The sequence below is a fragment of the Aquarana catesbeiana genome, linkage group LG10 (genome assembly GCF_042186555.1).
Source record: "Aquarana catesbeiana isolate 2022-GZ linkage group LG10, ASM4218655v1, whole genome shotgun sequence".
In the NCBI taxonomy this organism is placed as follows: Eukaryota; Metazoa; Chordata; class Amphibia; order Anura; family Ranidae; genus Aquarana; species Aquarana catesbeiana.
In genome coordinates, this window is record NC_133333.1 from 245,627,233 (window position 1) to 245,650,099 (window position 22,867).

A 22,867-nucleotide genomic window follows, 5' to 3' on the forward strand; every position below is an offset into this window, starting at 1 on the left:
GGCCGTATTGCGGCCATTGGGAGTAGAAATTATCCTGGCGTTAGTGGGATTAAACTATGCATCTTTGGTATTAGGGGGAAGAATAGTGCCCCACCATTGGTGTCAGTGGGAGGAATAGTGTCCTATCATTGGTGTCAGTGGGAGAAATGGTGCCCCATCGTTGGTGTCAGTGGGAGGAATAGTGCCCCATCGTTGGTGTCAGTGGGAGGAAACGTGCCCCATCGTTGGTGTCAGTGGGAGGAATAGTGCCCCATCGTTGGTGTCAGTGGGAGGAATAGTGCCCCATCGTTGGTGTCAGTGGGAGGAATAGTGTCCTATCATTGGTGTCAGTGGGAGAAATTGTGCCCCATCGTTGGTGTCAGTGGGAGGAAACGTGCCCCATCGTTGGTGTCAGTGGGAGGAATAGTGCCCCATCGTTGGTGTCAGTGGGAGGAATAGTGCCCCATCGTTGGTGTCAGTGGGAGGAATAGTGCCCCATCGTTGGTGTCAGTGGGAGGAATAGTGCCCTATCATTGGTGTCAGTGGGAGAAATAGTTGCCCATAATTGGTGTCAGTGGGAGGAATAGTGCCCAGTCATTGGTGTCAATGGAAGGTATTGTACCCCACCATTGGTATCAGAGGGAGGAATAGTGCCCCATCATTGGTTTCATTGGGAGGAATAGTGTTCCATCATTGGTTTCAGTGGGAGGAATAGTTCCCTGCCATTGCAATCAGTGGGAGGAATAGTGCCCCATCATTGGTGTCAGTGGCAGGAATAGTGTCCTATCATTGGTGTCAGTGGGAAGAATGGTGCCCTATCATTGGTGTCAGTGGGAGAAATAGTGCCCCATCATTGGTGTCAGTGGGAGAAATAGTGCCCCATCATTGGTGTCAGTGGGAGAAATAGTGCCCCATCATTGGTGTCAGTGGGAGGAATAGTGCCCTATCATTGGTGTCAGTGGGAGATATAGTGCCCCATCATTGGTGTCAGTGGGAGAAATAGTGCCCCATCATTGGTGTCAGTGAGAGGAATAGTGCCCCATCATTGGTGTCAGTGGGAGGAATAGTGCCCCATCATTGGTGTCAGTGGGAGGAATATCGCCCAGTCATTGGTGTCAGTGGGAGGAATAGTGCCCCATTGTTGGTGTCAGTAGCAGGAATATTGCTGCATTGTTGGTATCAGTGGATGGAACAGAGCCCCAAGGGCCGGATAAAGGCAAGCAAAGGGCCGCAGTTTGGAGACTCCTGCTTTAAAGGAAAACTCCGACCCCCAACAACTATCTATTGCTGTGTTTCCCGCTGGAGAATTTCCTGCCATTCCATGTCCAGCAGACATTGTGACAATGTTGGTGGATTTCTAGTCCAATACCTCTATGGCGAACCTCTGCTGGAACTCCGTCACTGTCATTTTATTGTACAGCAAGGTGACATCATTGCGCTCCTCGGACGGAGCCGTGGCCTGGAGTCCAGAGACAGAGAAAAATGTCAATGAATTACAATGACTATTGTTAAAATTATTTTAAAAAATTAACTCGGGTCACATACAAAAAACGTGAAATTAAATGCAGTTTAGGTTTCTATAAAAAAATAGTAAAATATACACTATTTTACTGGCAGCTAATATAAGTAACTGAATCTATCTTTATTTCAGCCTCCTGCCATTGCCAGTACAGCAACAATCATACTGAAGAAGGGAGGGAGGAACATCACAAGGAGCCAATCAGGTAGCACTGCATGCAAGGAAGTGAGCATGGGAAGGTGACACCGCTATACTCCAGATCTCTAACATGAGAAAGTGGTGTCACCCTCTTGGATGTGATGTCTGTGTAGTTAGCCGTTTGCCTGTTCCCACAGGCCTAACACATATACAATCACCGGCCACTTTATTAGGTACACCTTGCTAGTACCGGGTTGGACCCCCTTTTGCCTTCATTCTTGGTGGCATAGATTCAACAAGGTGTTGGAAACATTCATCAGAGATTTTGGTCCATACTGACATGATAGCATCACACAGTTGCTGCGGATTTGTCGGCTGCACATCTATGATGCCAATTTCCTGTTCCACCACATCCCAATGGGGCTCTATTGGATGAGATCTGGTAACTGTGGAGCAGTGGTGGCTGGTGCTCACATTTTTTTGGGGGGGGGCAAGCAAAGTAAAAAATTCTGAAAAATGCTGAAAAAAAAACATCAAATGCAGCCACTGTGCCCATCAAATGCAGCCACCGTGTCCATTAAATGCCACCACTGTGCCCACCAAATGCAGCCACTGTGCCCGTCAAATGCAGCCACTGTGCCCTTAAAATGCAGCCTCTGCGCCCATCAAATGCTGCCACTGTGCCCATCAAATGCCGCCACTGTGCCTGTCAAATTCCACCATTGTGCTCATCAAATGCAGTCCCTGTGCCCATCAAATGCCACCACTGTGCCCATCAAATGCATGCCACCCCCCCCTGCCCGCCAGGTGCTTTGAAAAAACACCCCCTGCCGCTGTCATTCAGGCACCCGGAGCCTGAAAAGGGGCCGGGTGCCTGAATGGGGAGTGGCTACAGCCCAGCGGCCATGGATAGATTCATGCATAGCATGAATCTATCCATGGCCGCTGTAGCCACTGTGTTCATGCTATGCATGAATCTATCCATTCTACACAGAAGGGTGGCGTGACAGGCTGCCACTGCGGAGGAGGCCATTGGAGTACAGTGACCTCATTGTCCAGTGGTGAGATGATTGGAACTTTGTGACATGGTGCATTATCCTGCTGGAAGGAGCCATCAGAAGATGGGTCTGGTGATTGTGGAGGAAGCCATCAGAAGACGGTTCTGGTGATGGGTCCACCACATTCCAAAGGTGCTCTATTGGATGGAGATGTGGTGAGTGTGGAGGCCATTGGAGTACAGGGACCTCACTGTCCAGTGGTGAGATGATTGGAGCTTTGTGACATGGTGCATTATCCTGCTGGAAGGAGCCATCAGAAGATGAGGACACTGTAGTCATAAAGGGATGGACATGGTCAGCAACAATACTCAGGTAGGCCATGGGGTTTAACCCCTTCTGGACCACCCGCCATCATTATACATTGGTACTTTGACGTTGAATACCATTGTTATGGCAGCAGATAACTACCATAACCTCAGTATTTTTAAAAACGGTGGGCGGTCCGCTTTCAGATAAAAGTGGTCTCTGCGGCGGATTTGCCGCAAGATAACTTTTATCAGCGGCGGGAATGGAGTTGCTCATGCAGGGCAAAAAACAAGTTGACTTTAATGGCAGTCCCACCAGTGCCCATACCCACCTTGCCTCGGTTCCCTCACCACACCATTTGGGAACTGAGAGCAAAGAGAGAAAGTCCTGAGCAAGCTCCAAGTCATGACTTGAAGCATACATATGGCTAAGGGCTCTCTCCTCGCCCCCCATGTGACATTGCGGAGTGCCTTGGGGAGGCCATGGGAGGACCTAGTACAGCCATTCTCACCCAGGGTTCTGTAGAACCCTAAGGTTCCTCCAGAGGTTGCTAGGGGTTCCTTGAGCTGTTGATAGGGGTTCCTTGAGATGTGGCTGATTGACCTCCTATTTGATGGTACCTTCATCAACAACTTGTGTATTTTGAGTCTTTGCAGTGATGGAGGAAATAAAGAAGATGGATACAATAGATTTTTGCTTGCTATGTTTGCGACAAAATCTGATGGAATGCCATCGATCTATGGTCAAAGGGCACATGTGCATTATAAAAACATACCTTTGCAACATCAGATTCTAAATCCATGACACGGCTCATTTCCTCCTGGACGAAGGCATCGTCTTTTGTCATATTCTTGTCGTCCCTCACCATCCGGGCAATGGTGATCATGAACTGGAGGTAGGCTTCTCTTATCTGTGAAGACAAGACATCCCTCCATCACATTATCTATTGGTAGTCTGGTGAAGGTAAAAGTACTCACCAATCTTTTCTAACCAATGCCTCATGCACTGGCCACAAGCCCATTGGCTCTCTCTATCAATCAATAGTCCTTCATCCAGCATCAACCCATAGTTACGTTTTCTGGCCATCGGTAGTTTTTCTTCCATCATCAACCCATAGTTACGTTTTCAGCATAGCAGGTTCTTTCTCAAGCATGGAGAACATAAAAACGAAACTTTCCCACCTCCCTTTAAATAGTACCCATCACCAATCAAATTACAAATGGAGTATCCTTGTGTTCCAATCAGAACAAAGGACCTGATGGAGTGCTGATAACACCCAATGTCATATCACACACCCAATGGGGAACTCAGATTTTTCTTTTATATATTTCGATTTTATTTTTTTATGTACAAGCTTTTTTTCCCGCAAATTATGCCCAGTTAAACCTTCACATCCTTTTTTGTCCTGTACCCCTACCTGTGATTATATATGACTCATTTTTGCTAGAAGACCTTCAAATACCTATTTACTCTCCAAAAAAACATTATTTTTAATACAGGGATTGTCAAAAACTGGCTTCTGCCTTGATTCACTTTTATACTTTTTTGGTAAATCGGTGGGGGTACTATGTACTCCATACTCATTCACATGGGGGGGCAGGATCTGGGGGCCCCCTGGTTAAAGGGGGCCTCCAGATTCCAATATGGGCTGTGGAGAAGAGGCCCTTGTCCCCATCAACATGGGGACAAGGTGCCTTGGGGTGGGGGGGGGGACAGAGCCCATACTGAGGGCATGCAGCCTGGTATGGTTCAGGAGGGGGCGCCTCTCGCAGACCCCCACAACCACAGCCCAGGGTTGTGGGGAAGAGGCCCTTGTCCCCATCAACATGGGGACAAGGTGCCTTGGAATGGGGGTGGGGGGGGGCAGAGCCCATATTGAGGGCACGCAGCCTGGTATGGTTCAGGAGGGGGGCGCTCATTTGTCACTGACCTACCGGGCTGTATGCTAGGATAAGTGTCTGGTATGGACTTGGGGGGGGGGGGGCATGACATTTTTTTTTTTCTAATTTTGGCGTGGGGTTCCCCTTCAAATCCATACTAGACCCGAAGGGCATGGTACAGATTGGGGGGGGGGGCTATGCCATTTTTTTTCCCGATTTGTTTTGCCGGCAACTCTTTTTTTTTTACATTCAGCTGCCAGTGGGGAACCCCGCTGACAGCTGATGACTCATCAGTCGTTAAGGACGTGGCAGTCGGCTTCCTGGCCCGCTCCTTAGAAACCAGCCATATACAGTGTTTTTAAAGGGGTAAAAACAAACAAGCACAAAATGCAAAAACGCAAAATGCATGGAAACTGCATGCAGAAACGCATAAAAAATAAGAGTTTAAAAACGCAAAACGCCCGACAAAACAAGACGGAAAAATGCATTAAGCGCAGCCTGCATAGATTTGAACCTAGGCTTAAAGCTGAACTCTAGGTATATATAAAGGGCAAAGATTAATGCAACTCTGTAATCATTAACACATCATTACATGTATTTAAAAAAAAAAATACAAACAGTGTAAGTACCTGAATATGACCCAGCATCCCCCTCTTGCAGTACAGCAGGGCTGGGTTGTGAAAGGAAGAAGCAGCACAAGGAGCCAATCAGATCATGTGCTGACAAGAAGCATGCTGATAGGAGGAGAGAGCAAAGTGACAGAGAGATGAGCTCATCACTGTGCTGCTTCTCCTTTCACTGTCCTGCAACCTGCAATCAGAGGAAGTGGGTTGAATGATGCTGGCCATCAGACTGGGGACATCTAGTACTGCAGGAGAAATCTTTGGACTGAAGCTGAATATTGCAGCAGAAGCTGGTTCTGTTATTTTATATTTTAATGGTCTATTCATTCTTATCTTAACTTTGTCTGAGGTTCTGCTGTAAGAAAAGGAAAAGTTTGCTAAAAGTGAAGTTCTCCTTTGAAGGACATATATCTACCGAAAAGAATATTCCGGGATGCCGATATTACAGATGACTCCACAATAACGGTCTGACATTTTTGTTGGATTCCCTTTGCGCAGATAAAACTGCAAATCAAAACATAATCCCAATCCTTACATTAAACTGTAAAAGCGTAAAATTACCCCAGAAGACAATTTCCTCGTAATGTATGATGCATATGGCTTCTATCAGAAGATTAGTAATACCATGCATGGCTATTTCAGAGCTCCAGTAATTTATAGCACCAGACGGGGAAATCTGGCTGTGTAAGGATGTTATTATCTGCGGGGTGCTGCAATGCCTGCTGCTTCATGTTCATAATAAGAGCAAAGACTGACACTTAGAGGAATCATCCGTATAACAGACTGAACCACTGAGAGATAGATAGATAGATAGATAGATAGATAGATAGATAGATAGATAGATAGATAGATAGATAGATAGATAGATAGATAGATAGATAGATAGATAGATAGATAGATAGATAGATAGATAGATAGACAGAAAGAAATAACAGAGAAAGATAAAAACTCCGGATGTAAGGATGCTATTATTTGCAGGGTGCTGCAATGCCTGCTGCTATATATTTAAAGAAAGAAAGGATTTGAGAGATAGAGTGATAGATATGAAAAGAAAGAATAGGAGAGAGAGAAAAGAGAGAGAGAGAGAGAGAGAGAGAGAGAAAGAAAGAAAGAAAGAAAGAAAGAAAGAAAGAAAGAAAGAAAGAGAGAGAGAGAGAGAGAGAGAGAGAAAGAAAGAAAGAAAGAAAGAAAGAAAGAAAGAAAGAAAGAAAGAAAGAAAGAAAGAAAGAAAGAAAGAAAGAAAGAAAGAAAGAAAGAAAGAAAGAAAGAAAGAAAGAATGAAAAAGGAAGGAATGAAAAAGGAAGGAAGGACAAAATAATTGTGACACAGAGATGTGTAAGTTGTGTGGTTGTGTAAGGAATACTGTATACATGGTGCTGCGATGCCTGCACCTTCATAAAAAGAAAGAAAGAAAGAAAGAAAGAAAGAGAGAGAGAGAGAGAGAGAGAGAGAGAGAGAGAGAGAGAGAGAGAGAGAGAGAGAGAGAGAGAGAGAGAGAGAGAGAAAGAAAGAAAGAAAGAAAGAAAGAAAGAAAGAAAGAAAGAAAGAAAGAAAGAAAGAATGAAAAAGGAAGGAAGGACAAAATAATTGTGACACAGAGATGTGTAAGTTGTGTGGTTGTGTAAGGAATACTGTATACATGGTGCTGCGATGCCTGCACCTTCATAATAAGAAAGAAAGAAAGAAAGAAAGAAAGAAAGAAAGAAAGAAAGAAAGAAAGAAAGAAAGAAAGAAAGAAAGAAAGAAAGAAAGAAAGAAAGAAAGAAGAAGAAAATAAATAAAGAGAGAGAGAGAGAGAGAGAAAGGAAGATAAATATGAAAAGAAAGAATGAAAGGTTAAACAAGGAAGAGAGGAAAGAAGGAAATTATTGTGATAAAGAGATGTGTAAGTTGTGTTTTCTTTTCACAAATATTGGTTTATTGAGTTTCAGGTTGGCAGAGACCATCATGGCTTCCTTGATTGTTAAATGTAATAATGTCCTTTTGAATTATATGACAGAACATCTTCCTAAATGCTTGGAAAGAAAGAAAGAAAGAAAGAAAGAAAGAAAGAAAGAAAGAAAGAAAGAAAGAAAGAAAGAAAGAAAGAAAGAAAGAAAGAAAGAAAGATTTTAGAAGACGGTAAGAAAGAAATAATTGTGATAAAGAGATGTGTAAGTGGTGTGGTTGTGTAAGGATTACTATATAGATGGTACTACAATGCCTGCACCTTCATATTTATAATCATAGCAAAGACTGCTTACGGAATCATCCATATAACATATCGAACCCATGATAGAGAGAGAGAGTGATGGATAGAGTACCAGGAACTTTGTCTTCATTATGAAATGATAATTGGGACGTCTGGGAGGTAATTAGATATACTGTCACCCTGGACAGCCTGGAGTCCTTCATCAGGGTGCAGGGATCTAGCTCTTTCTTTATATACAGTACATATATACATATATATGAGAAGTGTAACGTACCCGCTGATAATTTCCGCTGTTGAAATAATAATCTCGAGACGGCATCCCCAGGCTCGGCTGGTCGATCTAAAACATATAAAGCAATAAAGAAAGGAAGGTTACCCTTGACTTCCGCTCCCGATGGTGGATATACACAGAGAGATCCTTCACACAATGAAATCATACAACCTCTAAACATTCTATGTACAGAATAATCTCTGACAGAAAAGGACCAAATGATGACAACCGATTCCCAATTGGTTAAAAGCATAAATAACATTTATTTGTCCTCTAAGTGAGTGAAAGAAAATGGAAGTTTTTCATGAAATTGCTGAATCTGGGCACAATGAAGACCTTACAAATATTATATATTTTTTTACAATCGTCTCTATTTTTATGGTCCAGCAGCAAAGATAATTAAACCTTCAGATCCAGGCCCATGCGTACTGCGCTCTTGTGTTTTACTATTTGTTTCCTGCCGTGTTGTCATCTTGATAGGCTACTAAAACAAGTTCTTTTATTCTCCATATGGAAGTGTTTAAAAGTTCCCATGGCTATTTATTGCAGCTGGGAAGTATTACATTAGCCATAAATGTGGTCTCTTTCCATCATTAGCATGACCCAGACCAGATGTACATGTGTCTGCTGTACGGCACATGATTGTGCCTGTGGTAGTATAACGCCGTACATCACTGAGCTGTATCAGAAGATAATCCTTCTTCCTTCTGAAACATATAAGAGTAAGTGCACACGATACTGGGGAATGAACATCGGTTTGTGGCAGAAAGTTCCTGCATAGAAACTCAAAGGATAGGCTGTATAATAGATGCACATATTTGCGCATTTTTGTACATATGCGTAACAAATCTAAAATTTTACCCCATATCATTCTTGGTGCTTTAAAGCGCTTCCAAAGCCTCCATAGAAATCTATGATAACGCTTGCTAACAGCTCCTGAAGCTTTTATTCAGAGTTAGCTTTACTTTGTGGTTGTCAGAGAGTTCCCCTGGGCAGACGCGCTGCTGGTGTGCGTCGCGGTGCATTGGGGCGCGCCGTGCTGGCATGCGGGCGCGTGCGTTTGTGCGGGGGCGTGCGCCGGCGTGCACGCGCACCCGGCGTTTGGCGCCAATCTGCCTATTTAGGCTGTCTGCACAGGGGGCTCGGTGCTGTCCGATCTTCAGCTCCCTGTATCCCTGCACCTGCTTCCTGTTTTGAACCTGATCTCCTGACCACCGGCCTGTCTTTGATTATCCTTGCTTTCTGCCTGCCACTGATCCCGGACTGTCCTGACTACAAATCTTCCTGCTCCTCTGTACCGCGTTGCCCGCCTGTTGCCAACCCTGCTTGTGCCCCGACCTGCCTGCTCCACTCCTGCTCTGCACCTGCTGCCTGTGCTTCAGTTGACTGGTGATCTCCATAACCACCTTTACTGGGATCCTCCTGCGGCTAACCCGCCAGGCTCTCATACCATTCTGTGCTCCCGTGCCTCCTGTCCATACTACCAGGGGCCAGGAACCAGATACGTAAGGGAGGCCTCCCCCTGCTACATCGGGCTCATCGGTCTGGTACTTGGAAGTCTGACAGTGGTGGAGGTATTGCAGGTATGAGATATCCCAGGATGCACTGGGAAACCAACAAGCAAACCAGAGAGACATCATCAGCGGCCACTTCCAGCCCATGTGTATATATTCCCCAAGTGTCTGGATCAAGCATCACATCTTGTGTGCATCGTGGAGCAGCAGGAAGGTGAGACTGGAGCGGAGAAATCAGCAGACGGGCACACACGCTATAGCGGGACCGGAGAGAGAGGACTGAGCGGCAGAGGATCAGCAGAGCTGGAGGACCAGAGCAGGAGAAACTAGCAGGTGTCACACATAGTGAGCAGCATGGGCAGCAATATAGCGGGAGGTGAGCGGGGACCGGAGAGAGAGAGGAGGAATAGCAAACCAGAGGATCAGCAGAGTTGGGGGTTACTACTGAGCAGGGATCAGCAAAGCTGGAGTTACTGCTGAGTGGGGCATCAGCAAAAATGGGGGTACTACTGACCGGCGCAACTGCAGATTGAGGGTACTAATAAGCTGCGGATCTGCTGAACAGAGGTACGAATGAGCTGGGGATCTGCTAAGTGGGAGTACTACTGAGCCAGGGTTCTACTGGGTCCCACTAAAACAAATAGAAAACCAACACACACACACACAGCATTTGCCAAGCTTCATTAAGGCTGGGTTCACACTGATGCCAGATGCGTCTTGGCAGAGACAGAAGTACAGTTAATCACACTTGTTTAATAATAAAAGTATAAAGAAAAAATGTAGTCAAAACATAGCCAAAATTCAGTAACCGGAACGAATAGTCAGCCAAGCCAGAAGTCAGAGATCAATGTAGTGGAACAGCAAGCAGGATCTGGAGCCAGAAGGGATGTCAGCAAAGCCAGTCTTTAAACAGGAACGCAGGAGATGTCTCTGTGATGTTGACCAAGGCGAAGGCAGAAATCTACTGGGCTGAATGGCTTAAGTAGGCAGGACTGACGAGCAGGATATCATCAACAGCTGAGTCACTGTGGAGTGATATGAGCTGGCAATTAGCCGACAGCTAAGCGGCCAGCTCTGAGAAGGAAGGGCTGAGCCCAGCCCTGACAAGGGGGTCCGGTGCGTCGCTGTTCTACGTTTCAGGGATGAATCAGGGCCGAATTTTTTGCCTGAATTCATCCCTGAAACTGAACCAAAGACGCACAGGACTCCTGTGCAAGCCGCTCCGCAGATACCATGGAGATGTGTGAACCGGCTCCACAGAGAGCCGGTCACAATCTCCCGTCATGAGAATTGGCTGCGGGGAAACCCGGATCCGATTCACACTAGTGTAGACCCAGCCTCAAGCTTCAAAAAAGCATCACCGAAGCATCAAAAACGCATCAACAAAGCATGTCGAAGCGGTAGGCTCTTTAACCAAGAGCACGCAAATATGCAATCTCTCGGCGTCCGGGCCTTGGCGTCATATTTGTGTGCAATAGCGCCAATAGAGCTGTGCTGAGAGCGCGAGCCCTGCACGCTCCCGCTACAGTTACCGGCAGCTAACTGAAAGCTCCTGTTCACTGATTGCGATCGGGAGCTTTCCGATCATGTAACCGCCGCGACAGCCAATCACGGCAGTCACATGACTATAAGCCCTGCCCTGCCTCCCGGCATTCTAAAGCACTTAAAGGGCCGTCAGGCGCCAGCTCTAGAGGGTTAATGTGTGTCAAAGTCGAAGAGCGCCATGGTGCAAGGTCTATCTGCATGGTTCATTGTTACACTCCTTTTGCCATCTTCCATCAACTCTTAGCATTTGGCAGTGGTCTCCTTGATGGCTGCGTTGTTGGCCAGCTGTGGAGGGAAGAGGGGTGTCATGTCTGACAAACGCCGCTCGTTGGGTACTGTCTATGGCTAGCCTTGGGTTTAATAACTTTCTAAAGCTGCACACCTGTCTGATGCTTGGCAAGGCTCTATAACTTCAGCAAGCCTTACTTCCCATTAGATCAGTAGACCCTTTGCTCCAATCCAAGTACTGAGTCCCAACTTGGAATTTTGACATTTGGCCTAGAAAGTCATAATAAGAAGCAAGACATCTTAGCTAACCATCGAGCAGTGAGGTGTTGCATGACTGGCCCAACTCTTACAAGACCAACGTAGCTGGTCTGCATTTATGTGAAGGGTTCCCTCCTTTTATTAGTTAGTTACACTAAATAGTCTACAGAGAACCGCTTTAGCATGAGATGTATAATCATGATTTGCCTACAGGGGCGGCCCGTCTATCACGCCACCCCCCCTATATACATAGCATGAATCTATCCATGGCCGCCGCAGCCATCACCTATTCAGGCGTCTGGCTCCTTTTAGGATGCCGGGCACTTGAATTACAACAGCGGGGGTGTGCAAAACACAGTGGCTGTATTTGACGGGCACAGTGGCTGCATTTGATGGGCACAGTGGCGGCATTTGACGGCACAGACGCTGTATTTGATGGGGCACATTGTCTGCATTTGATGGGCACAGTGGCTGCATTTAATGGGGCACATTCTCTGCATTTGATGGGCGCAGTGGCTCTAATAGGCTTCAAAATAGGGTGGACTCGGAGCGCAGCGCATTGCGCTCGGAGCCCACCCGAGTATGTTAGAAAAGCAAATGAATATTCGCTTTTCTAACACTAAACCACCTCTCCGCCAAACAGGAAGCGCGGGTCTAATACCCGTCACCTGATTGGCTGAAAGGACAGGCGCTCCTATTGGACGCCTAGCAGGAAGACAGAAGAGACGCATGGAGGACACAGCTCGCTGCTGCCTGACCCGCTGCCCGTCCCACAGCTCGCCGCCGTCACTCACTGCCTGACCCGCCACCAAGATGGGGTAAGTGCCGGTCAGACAGCGAGCGGGGGGGGGTCACAGTGGCTGCATTTGATGGGCACAGTGGCTGTATTTGATGGGCACAGTCGCTGCATTTGATGGGCACAGTGATTGCATTTCATGGCACAGTGGCTACATTAAATGGGCACAGTGGCTGCAATTGATGGGCACAGTGGTTGCATTTGATGGGCACATTGGCTGCATTTGATTGGCACAGTGGCTGCATATGATGGGCACAGTAGCTGCATTTGATGGCACCGTGGCTGCATTTGATGGCACATTGGCTGCATTTGACGGGCACAGTGGCTGCATTTGATGGGCACAGTGGCTGCATTCGATGGGCACAGTGGCTGCAATTGATGGGCACAGTGGCTGTATTTGATGACACAGTGACTGCATTTGATGGCACAGTGGCTGCATTTGATGGGCACAGTGGCTGCATTCGATGGGCACAGTGGCTGCAATTGATGGGCACAGTGGCTGCAATTGATGGGCACAGTGGCTGTATTTGATGGCACAGTGGCTGCAATTGATGGGCACAGTGGCTGCAATTGATGGGCACAGTGACTGCATTTGATGGGCACAGTGGCTGCAATTGATAGGCACAGTGGCTGCAATTGATGGGCACAGTGGTTGCATTTGATGGGCACATTGGCTGCATTTGATTGGCACAGTGGCTGCATATGATGGGCACAGTAGCTGCATTTGATGGCACAGTGGCTGTATTTGATGGCACAGTGGCTGCATTTGATGGGCACAGTGGCTGCAATTGATGGGCACAGTGGCTGCAATTGATGGGCACAGTGACTGCATTTGATGGGCACAGTGGCTGCATTTGATGGCACAGTGGCTGCATTTGATGGGCACAGTGGCTGCAATTGATGGGCACAGTGGCTGCAATTGATGGGCACAGTGGCTGCAATTGATGGGCACAGTGACTGAATTTGATGGGCACAGTGGCTGCAATTGATGGGCACAGTGGCTGCAATTGATGGGCACAGTGACTGCATTTGATGGGCACAGTGGCTGCAATTGATGGGCACAGTGACTGCATTTGATGGGCACAGTGGCTGCATTTGATGGCACAGTGGCTGCATTTGATGGGCACAGTGGCTGCAATTGATGGGCACAGTGGCTGCAATTGATGGGCACAGTGGCTGCAATTGATGGGCACAGTGACTGCAATTGATGGGCACATTGGCTGCATTTGACGGGCACAGTGGCTGCATTTGATGGGCACAGTGGCTGCATTCGATGGGCACAGTGGCTGCAATTGATGGGCACAGTGGCTGTATTTGATGACACAGTGACTGCATTTGATGGCACAGTGGCTGCATTTGATGGGCACAGTGGCTGCATTCGATGGGCACAGTGGCTGCAATTGATGGGCACAGTGGCTGCAATTGATGGGCACAGTGGCTGTATTTGATGGCACAGTGGCTGCAATTGATGGGCACAGTGGCTGCAATTGATGGGCACAGTGACTGCATTTGATGGGCACAGTGGCTGCAATTGATAGGCACAGTGGCTGCAATTGATGGGCACAGTGGTTGCATTTGATGGGCACATTGGCTGCATTTGATTGGCACAGTGGCTGCATATGATGGGCACAGTAGCTGCATTTGATGGCACAGTGGCTGTATTTGATGGCACAGTGGCTGCATTTGATGGGCACAGTGGCTGCAATTGATGGGCACAGTGGCTGCAATTGATGGGCACAGTGACTGCATTTGATGGGCACAGTGGCTGCATTTGATGGCACAGTGGCTGCATTTGATGGGCACAGTGGCTGCAATTGATGGGCACAGTGGCTGCAATTGATGGGCACAGTGGCTGCAATTGATGGGCACAGTGACTGAATTTGATGGGCACAGTGGCTGCAATTGATGGGCACAGTGGCTGCAATTGATGGGCACAGTGACTGCATTTGATGGGCACAGTGGCTGCAATTGATGGCACAGTGGCTGCATTTGATGGGCACAGTGGCTGCATTTGATGGCACAGTGGCTGCATTTGATGGGCACAGTGGCTGCAATTGATGGGCACAGTGGCTGCAATTGATGGGCACAGTGGCTGCAATTGATGGGCACAGAGACTGAATTTGATGGGCACAGTGGCGGCAATTGATAGGCACAGTGGCTGCAATTGATGGGCACAGTGGCTGCAATTGATGGGCACAGTGGCTGCAATTGATGGGCACAGTGACTGCATTTGATGGGCACAGTGGCTGCAATTGATGGGCACAGTGGCTGCAATTGATGGGCACAGTGGCTGCATTTGATGGGCACAGTGGCTGCAATTGATGGGCACAGTGGCTGCATTTGATGGGCACAGTGGCTGCAATTGAAATTGAGATTTTTTGAGCACCAGCCACCACTGTATGTCTAAATTAGCATAAAAAATGAACATCTTACATAGATGATGTGCTTGCTGGACTCCCGATCATCATTCCACACAAACATGTCGATCAGCACTCTCTTGTTGAATCTATAGTTCAAGAGGGACATTTTTTCTTCGAGACTCCACTGGGACTCTATCAAATTAAATAAATTCAAGTGAGAATACCAGTAAACAAAACTTTTAACTTTCGCTGTATTATACAAAAAACAAACAAACCTCCATTTAAGTATATTCCCCACCTCTACAATTGTCATTGGAACAGGTGCGTGTCTCCCATAAATGATTTGCATTCACCTCTTATTCTGGGGACAACTCTAAAAATTGGAATTTCCCCTTACTTCCTGTCAATGGTCACCACAATAATACTGAGAGGGTTAATCTCCACAGAAATTAAAACTTTAGAAAAAGTACTCAAAATGTAGGCCTCATACACACTAGACGTTTTTACAGCTGCTGTTTTTGGCTTCAGACATTTTTTTCTCTGCAGCCAAAAAACTCCCCAGCATGTTCTCCTATGGGTCCATGCACACATAGGCTGTTATCAGCAGTTTTTGGCAGGGTAGTTTTCTGGCTGGAAAAAAAAAAAAGGAAAGTTTTGAGAGGAGTTTTTCAGCTTTAAAACTGCTCCAACTATGTAAAGAGCTGAAAAAAGCTTAAAAACACCAAAAAATAAAAAAAAATAAAAACACTGACAAAATGTGGCTATTTAACGTTTATCAGCGTTTTTGAGCCATAAGCTTTTGTTGGATTATAATTCTGTTTAAAAAAAGCTAAAAAAAAAAAAAAAAACGCTGAAAAACGCTACTGCAAAAAAAAACGAATTCTACAGCTTTCTACAGCTAACGCTACTGACTTTTTTTATAATGTCCAGTATGCATGAGGCCTTATGCCCTGTACACACGGTTGGATTTTCCGATGGAAAATGTCCGATCGGAGCGTGTTGTCGGAAATTCCGACCGTGTGTGGGCTCCATCGGACATTTTCCATCGGATTTTCCGACACACAAAGTTGGAGAGCAGGAGATAAAATTTTCCGACAACAAAATCCGTTGTCGGAAATTCCGATCGTGTGTACACAAATCCGACGGACAAAGTGCCACGCATGCTCAGAATAAATAAAGAGATGAAAGCTATTGGCCACTGCCCCGTTTATAGTCCCGACGTACGTGTTTTACGTCACCGCGTTCAGAACGATCGGATTTTCCGACAACTTTGTGTGACCGTGTGTAAGCAAGACAAGTTTGAGCCAATATCCGTCTGAAAAAATCCTAGGATTTTGTTGTCGGAATGTCCGAAAAAAAGTCCGACCGTGTGTACGGGGCATTAGAATCGCATATCAGGACTTTTAAAGTGTTTTTACAATTAAAATTAAAAAAGATATCAAAATTACAAAATACTTTTTTTTAATTAAACTGTAAATTGTAAGTGTTTTGTAATTTAATTGTAATTTCTTACAATTAAAATGACACAACACTTAAAGTAGAATTATAGGCAAATTTTTTATTTTTATTTTTGGATAGAGTAAGGGATGGTTATAACTAGGGTTGCACTGATACCGATACTGGCATTGGTGCCGATACTAAGCATTATCGGTATCGGTACTTGTGCAAATGCTGCGATACCTGAAATTAATACTTTCAGGCTCCGTTCTTTGGAACTCTCCCACTGACAGCGGAGATGTAAAAAATGATAGCTTGCTAAAAGAGAAGTTAGGATTTCTTTTTGCATATTCATACTTACCTAGGTGGATGCAGCATCGGTCCCCCCAGCGCCTTTGCACTAGGAACAGAGCGATCGAACACCGCCGTGAGGGACAGATCGGCTTCGGGGGAGGACATCGCGGGCGCCCTGGACAGGTAAGTGTCCTTATTTTAAAAGTCAGCAGTATTTGTAGCTGATGACTTTTTAATCTTCTAGATTGTAAGTTCTAACGAGCGGGGCCCTCTGATCCCTCCTGTATTGATTTGTATTGTAACTGTACTGTCTGCCCTCATGTTATAAAGCGCTGTGCAAACTGTTGGCGCAATATAAATCCTGTATAGTAATAAATAATAATAATAAAAAAATTTTGGCGGAACTCCGCTTTAACAACTAATGACTCATTCAGCTGTCAGTGGGGTTACCCTGTTGACAGCTGAATTGTGAATTAGAACTGTCAAAAAAAAGCTCGGAAATGTTTATCGACAACATTGCCCAGCCACTTTAACAGAAAGATAAAAAGAAACATTGTTTCTTTTTGTATCTTTCTGTTTATTCATTTACATATCAAAGGGATGAACTTCGATCTACAGGTGAAGTCAGTTTAAAGCAACCTGTAAATATTTTTTACTTTTTTTTTTTAAATTAAATGTTCCACTATTAACCCCTTATTAACCCTTAATTTATGCTAATCAGCCTTATTTAACTCCTTATTCTCTTTCTCCATTTAAATATTATTTTCCCGCTGATTTTTTTGTTCACTTCTATTTTAAAAACTTTTAATAATTAAACCTTTTTTCTTTCTTTTTTTTTTTTTTTTTTTTTTTGCTTGGTTCGTCAATATTTTTACACCTTTAACATATATTTACATGTTTCACATTGAAAAAAAGCGTAACGTGTATTTTTTTTTTTTTTATTGAATCTATAAATAACTTTCCAATGCTTTGTACAATTGCTGACAGCTGAAGTGTAAACAAAACAGTTCCAATAGGTATTGGTAATTGGTATTGGTGAGTACTAAAAAAAAAAGTATCGGTGCATCCTTAGTTAATATCCCTGTTGGTTTATTTTTTGCCATCTGTACCCCAGATTTCACTTCCTGTCCCATAGATAAAACAGGAAGTAAGAGGAAATCCCTGTAAATTAAGGGAATCCCTTGGGAACCCGCAGGCCACCAGAACTAGTGTCCCCATTGGAAGATTTCTCCTCTGTTACTTTTCCAGGGACAACCCAAAATGTAGAATTTTCCTTTACTTTCAATGATAATGGTAAACAGGACAAATAGCAATAAAAACTTACAAGTATTCTAAAAACAGGGGGAGAAGGGACTTATGGACTTTTTAGGCACCACAAAATAATAGATAAAAATTCCTTATTTTATTTGATATCAAAAAACACACATAACAAAACAAAAATAGTGTAGTTTAAAACACAACATGTGTCTGTACTTGAATCATTGCTATACAACACCGTCTACAGTATGAAAATCTTCGGGCATTAGGAGAAATAGCTTCCCATGTAGGTCAGTCCGGAGAAGTGGCTATATAGCAGTTCCAAAGTCAGTTCATATGTTGAGATTAATCGATGCTCGACATGTTTCGCGTATGGACTACGCTTCCTCAAGAGCAGTAGCAGTATATGATGTAGCTATCAAGGTATATAACATTACAATTAATTATTAGTACATATACATAAAAAGCAGGCGTCTACAGGGGCGCCACATATCTAGTACCACAAAGAACAATTGTGTGCTTGCTCATAACGGAGTGGTGGTGGGCGCCAACGTCCCAGCGATACTAAAGGACTGCTATGGGGGCGTGCACAACATAGTTATAGGTGGTATATACAGTGTGTTAAAATTTGTAACCCCGGTCAGGTATTTAAGAGAAAGAGAAGGACGAAAGGGAAGGGGAAGGGGGGGGGAAAAGGAAGAAAAAAAGAAAGAGAAAAAGAAAAAAGGGGGGGGGGAATAGAGGGGGCGGGGGAGGGAAAAGGGGGGATAGAGGAGGAAGAAGAAGGGGGAAAGGGGAGAGGAGGGAGAAGAGGGGGGAGGTGAGGGGTGGGGTAGGGGGGAAGGGAGAAGGGGGGGGGGAAAGAGGGGAGGGGGAAGGAAGGGGGGGAAAAAAGGAGGAAAGGTAGGAGGAGGGGAAAATGGGGGAAGGGGAGGGGGGGGAGAGGGGAGGGGGGGAGGAAATGGGAGGCGAGGGAAGGGGAAAAAGGGGAAGGAAGAGGAAAGGAATGAGGGGGTATATACATTGGTAGCCCCCTGGTAGCACAGACAAGTAATAAAGGTAAATTATGAGAAAGATACTTACATTTAAAACCAATATGAAACATTAAAGGGGGGTATTGGTCCGCTAGCAAAGAAAGGCCAGGTGACTTGACCATATAATAGAGCTTTACGTCTCCGAGTCAGTATGTTTACTATTTTCGTATATATATATATGGGCCTGTTTCTGAAGTAGAGAAGGTAATGCACTTTTAAAAAAGAAAAGAAAAATTTTTTTTTTTTTTTATATATATATATATTATATGTCAGACATAAGTATTTATATATCTATATATGTACTAAAAGTAACCTATTTCCTTGCTGTGGTCTGAGACACTCACCACTATTAGTCTTACAAGTCGGGGATTGTAGTCTATGTGCCTCTAAGGTTCACCCTGGAGTACAAGCAGGCATAGAACGCAGTGTCACTGTTGTAATACCCAGTATAAACTTAGGTATAAACCCTAAAAGTATAAATGGAGCCAGGAGCATAAGGAAGAAAAAGATACAGAGAGGGAAGAGAAAGGGAGAGAGTGGAGCCCCCCCCCCTTTTTTCTTTTTCTCTTTCTTTTTTTCTTCCTTTTTCCCCCCCCTTCCCCTTCCCTTTCGTCCTTCTCTTTCTCTTAAATACCTGACCGGGGTTACAAATTTTAACACACTGTATATACCACCTATAACTATGTTGTGCACGCCCCCATAGCAGTCCTTTAGTATCGCTGGGACGTTGGCGCCCACCACCACTCCGTTATGAGCAAGCACACAATTGTTCTTTGTGGTACTAGATATGTGGCGCCCCTGTAGACGCCTGCTTTTTATGTATATGTACTAATAATTAATTGTAATGTTATATACCTTGATAGCTACATCATATACTGCTACTGCTCTTGAGGAAGCGTAGTCCATACGCGAAACATGTCGAGCATCGATTAATCTCAACATATGAACTGACTTTGGAACTGCTATATAGCCACTTCTCCGGACTGACCTACATGGGAAGCTATTTCTCCTAATGCCCGAAGATTTTCATACTGTAGACGGTGTTGTATAGCAATGATTCAAGTACAGACACATGTTGTGTTTTAAACTACACTATTTTTGTTTTGTTATGTGTGTTTTTTGATATCAAATAAAATAAGGAATTTTTATCTATTATTTTGTGGTGCCTAAAAAGTCCATAAGTCCCTTCTCCCCCTGTTTTTGGTATATGTAATTGATAGGACGCGGCACGGTACTACCTTTAGTGTATCCACGGCACCACTCCGTGTGATGATACACATTTTTTATACATCCTTTACAAGTATTCTAATACTCTTGTCTTTAGGTGTACTTTAATTGTAAGACTTTTAAATCGAAAGCGAAAAATCCGCCAACAATTGTCCGATGGAGCGTGCAAACGGTCGGATTTTCCACCAACAGCCTGTCATCACACAATTCCCATCGGAAAATCCGATCGCGTGTACGAGGCTTTACTGAAATACTTCCAAGATGTTGCTAGGACATTTGCTAAGAGAGGTCTAGTCATTACTGCTCACCTCCACCATCACAGGAGAGAGCTCTCAGATGCTGAGCTCAGAGCTACTGAATCAGGGGAGAGAAAAAGCCAGTGAGCGGGTTTGAATCAGGGAAAAAGCTCCCTCCTCTGATGGTGAAGGTGAGCGGTAACAATTAGGCCTCGTCCTGGGAGTATTCCTCCCAGGATCCAGGAGGTATGTAAATGGCCTACACCTATAGCAAGGGCATTATTCAGCTTTAATCAAAGCTGTACAGTTTTATTTTATCAACAGCCCCTTACCTGCATAGGCAGTTTTTTTTTTTGTTTTTTCTGAAGGTGAACTAACCCTCATTTAGTTATTTTAATATTATTTAAAAAAAATTATATCCTATTTTTCAAGTATGATTGAGAACTTTAATAAATCCAATTTTTCCTTAAGGCGCTTTCACTGCTCGTAAAACAAACTAGTTAGGAGAATCCTCGGTGTGTACACAGCATATTGCCCAATAGTGATTCATAATAGTATGTTACAGGACAACAGCAGCCTCAAGAAGGTAGCTTAGCTGTTCTTAATTTAACGAGGTTCAAAGACCCGGTCGAGTCTCTGAGGACGTGCCCTTTAAATTGACTGACTCTGTTCTCCCTGTTTTGATAAATAGTATTTACATGGGATTATGGCTATTTGGAAGGAGATTCTGGAAAACAAGACGTGCGCTAAGTGTTACCTTTGGTGAGGTTCCAATCTGTATAAGCCACTGGCCATTCTCCAACCAGAGTAAGGAGCTCTAGAAGAGGTAAAGAGTCTCGCTGCTCTATCAGACCTAGGAGCAAAGGCAGAAAAGGGAATATTTTAAAGTACTTGTATACCCAATCTCTAAAATTTCATATACGCTTTAAAATGTTTAGGTGGAATTCAACTCTCTGAAACAACATGAACTATTTTTATTCCTTACGCTGCTACAATTAGTAAATAGATAGAAAGCTGCAGGGCTTTTTTTTCTAAGAGAAAAGTTGCAGGAACTCAGCCCTCCTAAGTCCCTTTGTATCTCCATCCCCACCCACCTCCGAACACCGACCCTTGGTTCCACCCCTACCCACCTCCAAGCACCAACACTTGGTCCACCCCTACCCACCTTCGAGCACCAATGCTTGGTTCCGCCCCTACCCACCTCTGAGCACCAACGCTTGGTCCACCCCTACCCACCTCCGAGCACCGACACTTGGTCCGCCCCTACCCACCTCCGAGCACCGATGCTTGGTCCACCCCTACCCACCTCTGAGCACCAATGCTTGGTTCCGCCCCTACCCACCTCTGAGCACCAACGCTTGGTCCACCCCTACCCACCTCTGAGCACCGACACTTGGTCCGCCCCTACCCACCTCCGAGCACCGATGCTTGGTTCACCCCTACCCCCCTCTGAGCACTAATGCTTGGTTCCCCCCTACCCACCTCCGAGCATCGACACTTGGTCCATCCCTACCCACCTCCAAGCACCGACACTTGGTCCACCCCTACCCACCTCCAAGCACCGACACTTGGTCCACCCCTACCCACCTCCGAGCACCAATGCTTGGTTCCGCCTCTAACCACCTCTGAGCCCAAATGCTTGGTCCACCCCTACCCACCTCCGAGCACTGACACTTGGTCCGCCCCTATCCACCTCTGAGAACCAATGCTTGGTCCACCCCTACCCACCTCGGAGCACCGACATTTGGTCTGCCCCTACCCACTTTCGAGCACAGATGCTTGGTCCATCCCCTACCCACCTCCGAGGACAAATGCTTGGTTCCGCCCCTACCCACCTCTGAGCACCGATGCTTGGTCCACCCCTACCCACATCCGAGCACCGACAATTGGTTCCTCCCCCACCCACCGCCAAGCACCGACGCTTGGTCAACCCCTACCCACCTCTGAACACCGACCCTTGGTTCCGCCCCTAGCCACCTCCAAGCACCGACGCTTGGTCCACCCCTATCCACCTCCGAGCACCGACCCTTGGTTCCGCCCCTACCCACCTCAGAGCACCGACCCTTGGTTCTGTCCCTACCCACCTCCGAGCACAGACGCTTGGTCCACCCCTACCCACCTCTGAGCACAATGTTTGGTTCCGCCCCTACCCACCTCCAAGCACTGATACTTGGTCCACCCACCTCCGAGCACCAATACTTGGTTCCGCCCCTACCCACCTCCAAGAACCAATGCTTGGTTCCGCCGCTACCTACCTCCAAGCATTAATGCTGGGCTCCGCCCCTACCCATCTCCGAGACAGATTTGAAACATGTTTGTCTGTCATGTCTGTCAAACTTTTGAGAAAACAAAGTCCGCTGGAGCCCACACACGATCGAATTGTCCGACGAAATCCGGTACGCCGGACCAAGTATTCCGTAAAGTCCGATCGTGTGTACACGGCATAAGCCTTAACCATTTTTTTGTCTATCCATAATGGAAAACAATGTTTAGGATTTATGGTAAGTATACTTTAAAGACAACTCCATAACTAAAGTTGAGCTCTGATGGCTCTTGTTGATTGACAGAAGTGTGAATGGCATTTGTAACTCTGAGACTCGGGCATTTGGCCAGAGACCCCGAGACAGTGCCCAGGTTGCAGAGCTTAGTGATGCCACTGAACATGGACCCCTGTCAGTGCTGAATTTAGAGAAGTGGACAAAGACCAACATAAACACATTGGGTTGATTATTATGGCAAAATTCATCTTATTTGAAGGCCAGAATCAGCTTTGAT

The 22,867-nt window shown here is 45.6% G+C and overlaps 1 protein-coding gene across 2 annotated transcripts in view; it reads right to left on the reverse strand.

Moving 5' to 3' along the window:
- Window positions 1–22,867, reverse strand: part of MMEL1 (membrane metalloendopeptidase like 1) — a 307,801-nt gene that overhangs the window by 84,104 nt on the left and 200,830 nt on the right. For both annotated transcript variants that reach the window (XM_073603585.1, XM_073603583.1), the window contains exons 6-10: window positions 20,850–20,945; window positions 14,681–14,799; window positions 7,910–7,975; window positions 3,716–3,850; window positions 1,349–1,438 (exon numbers count right to left, since the gene is read on the reverse strand). In XM_073603585.1, coding sequence (XP_073459686.1) covers window positions 1,349–1,438; window positions 3,716–3,850; window positions 7,910–7,975; window positions 14,681–14,799; window positions 20,850–20,945 — 506 coding nt within the window. The remainder of the gene's footprint in view (window positions 1–1,348; window positions 1,439–3,715; window positions 3,851–7,909; window positions 7,976–14,680; window positions 14,800–20,849; window positions 20,946–22,867) is intronic.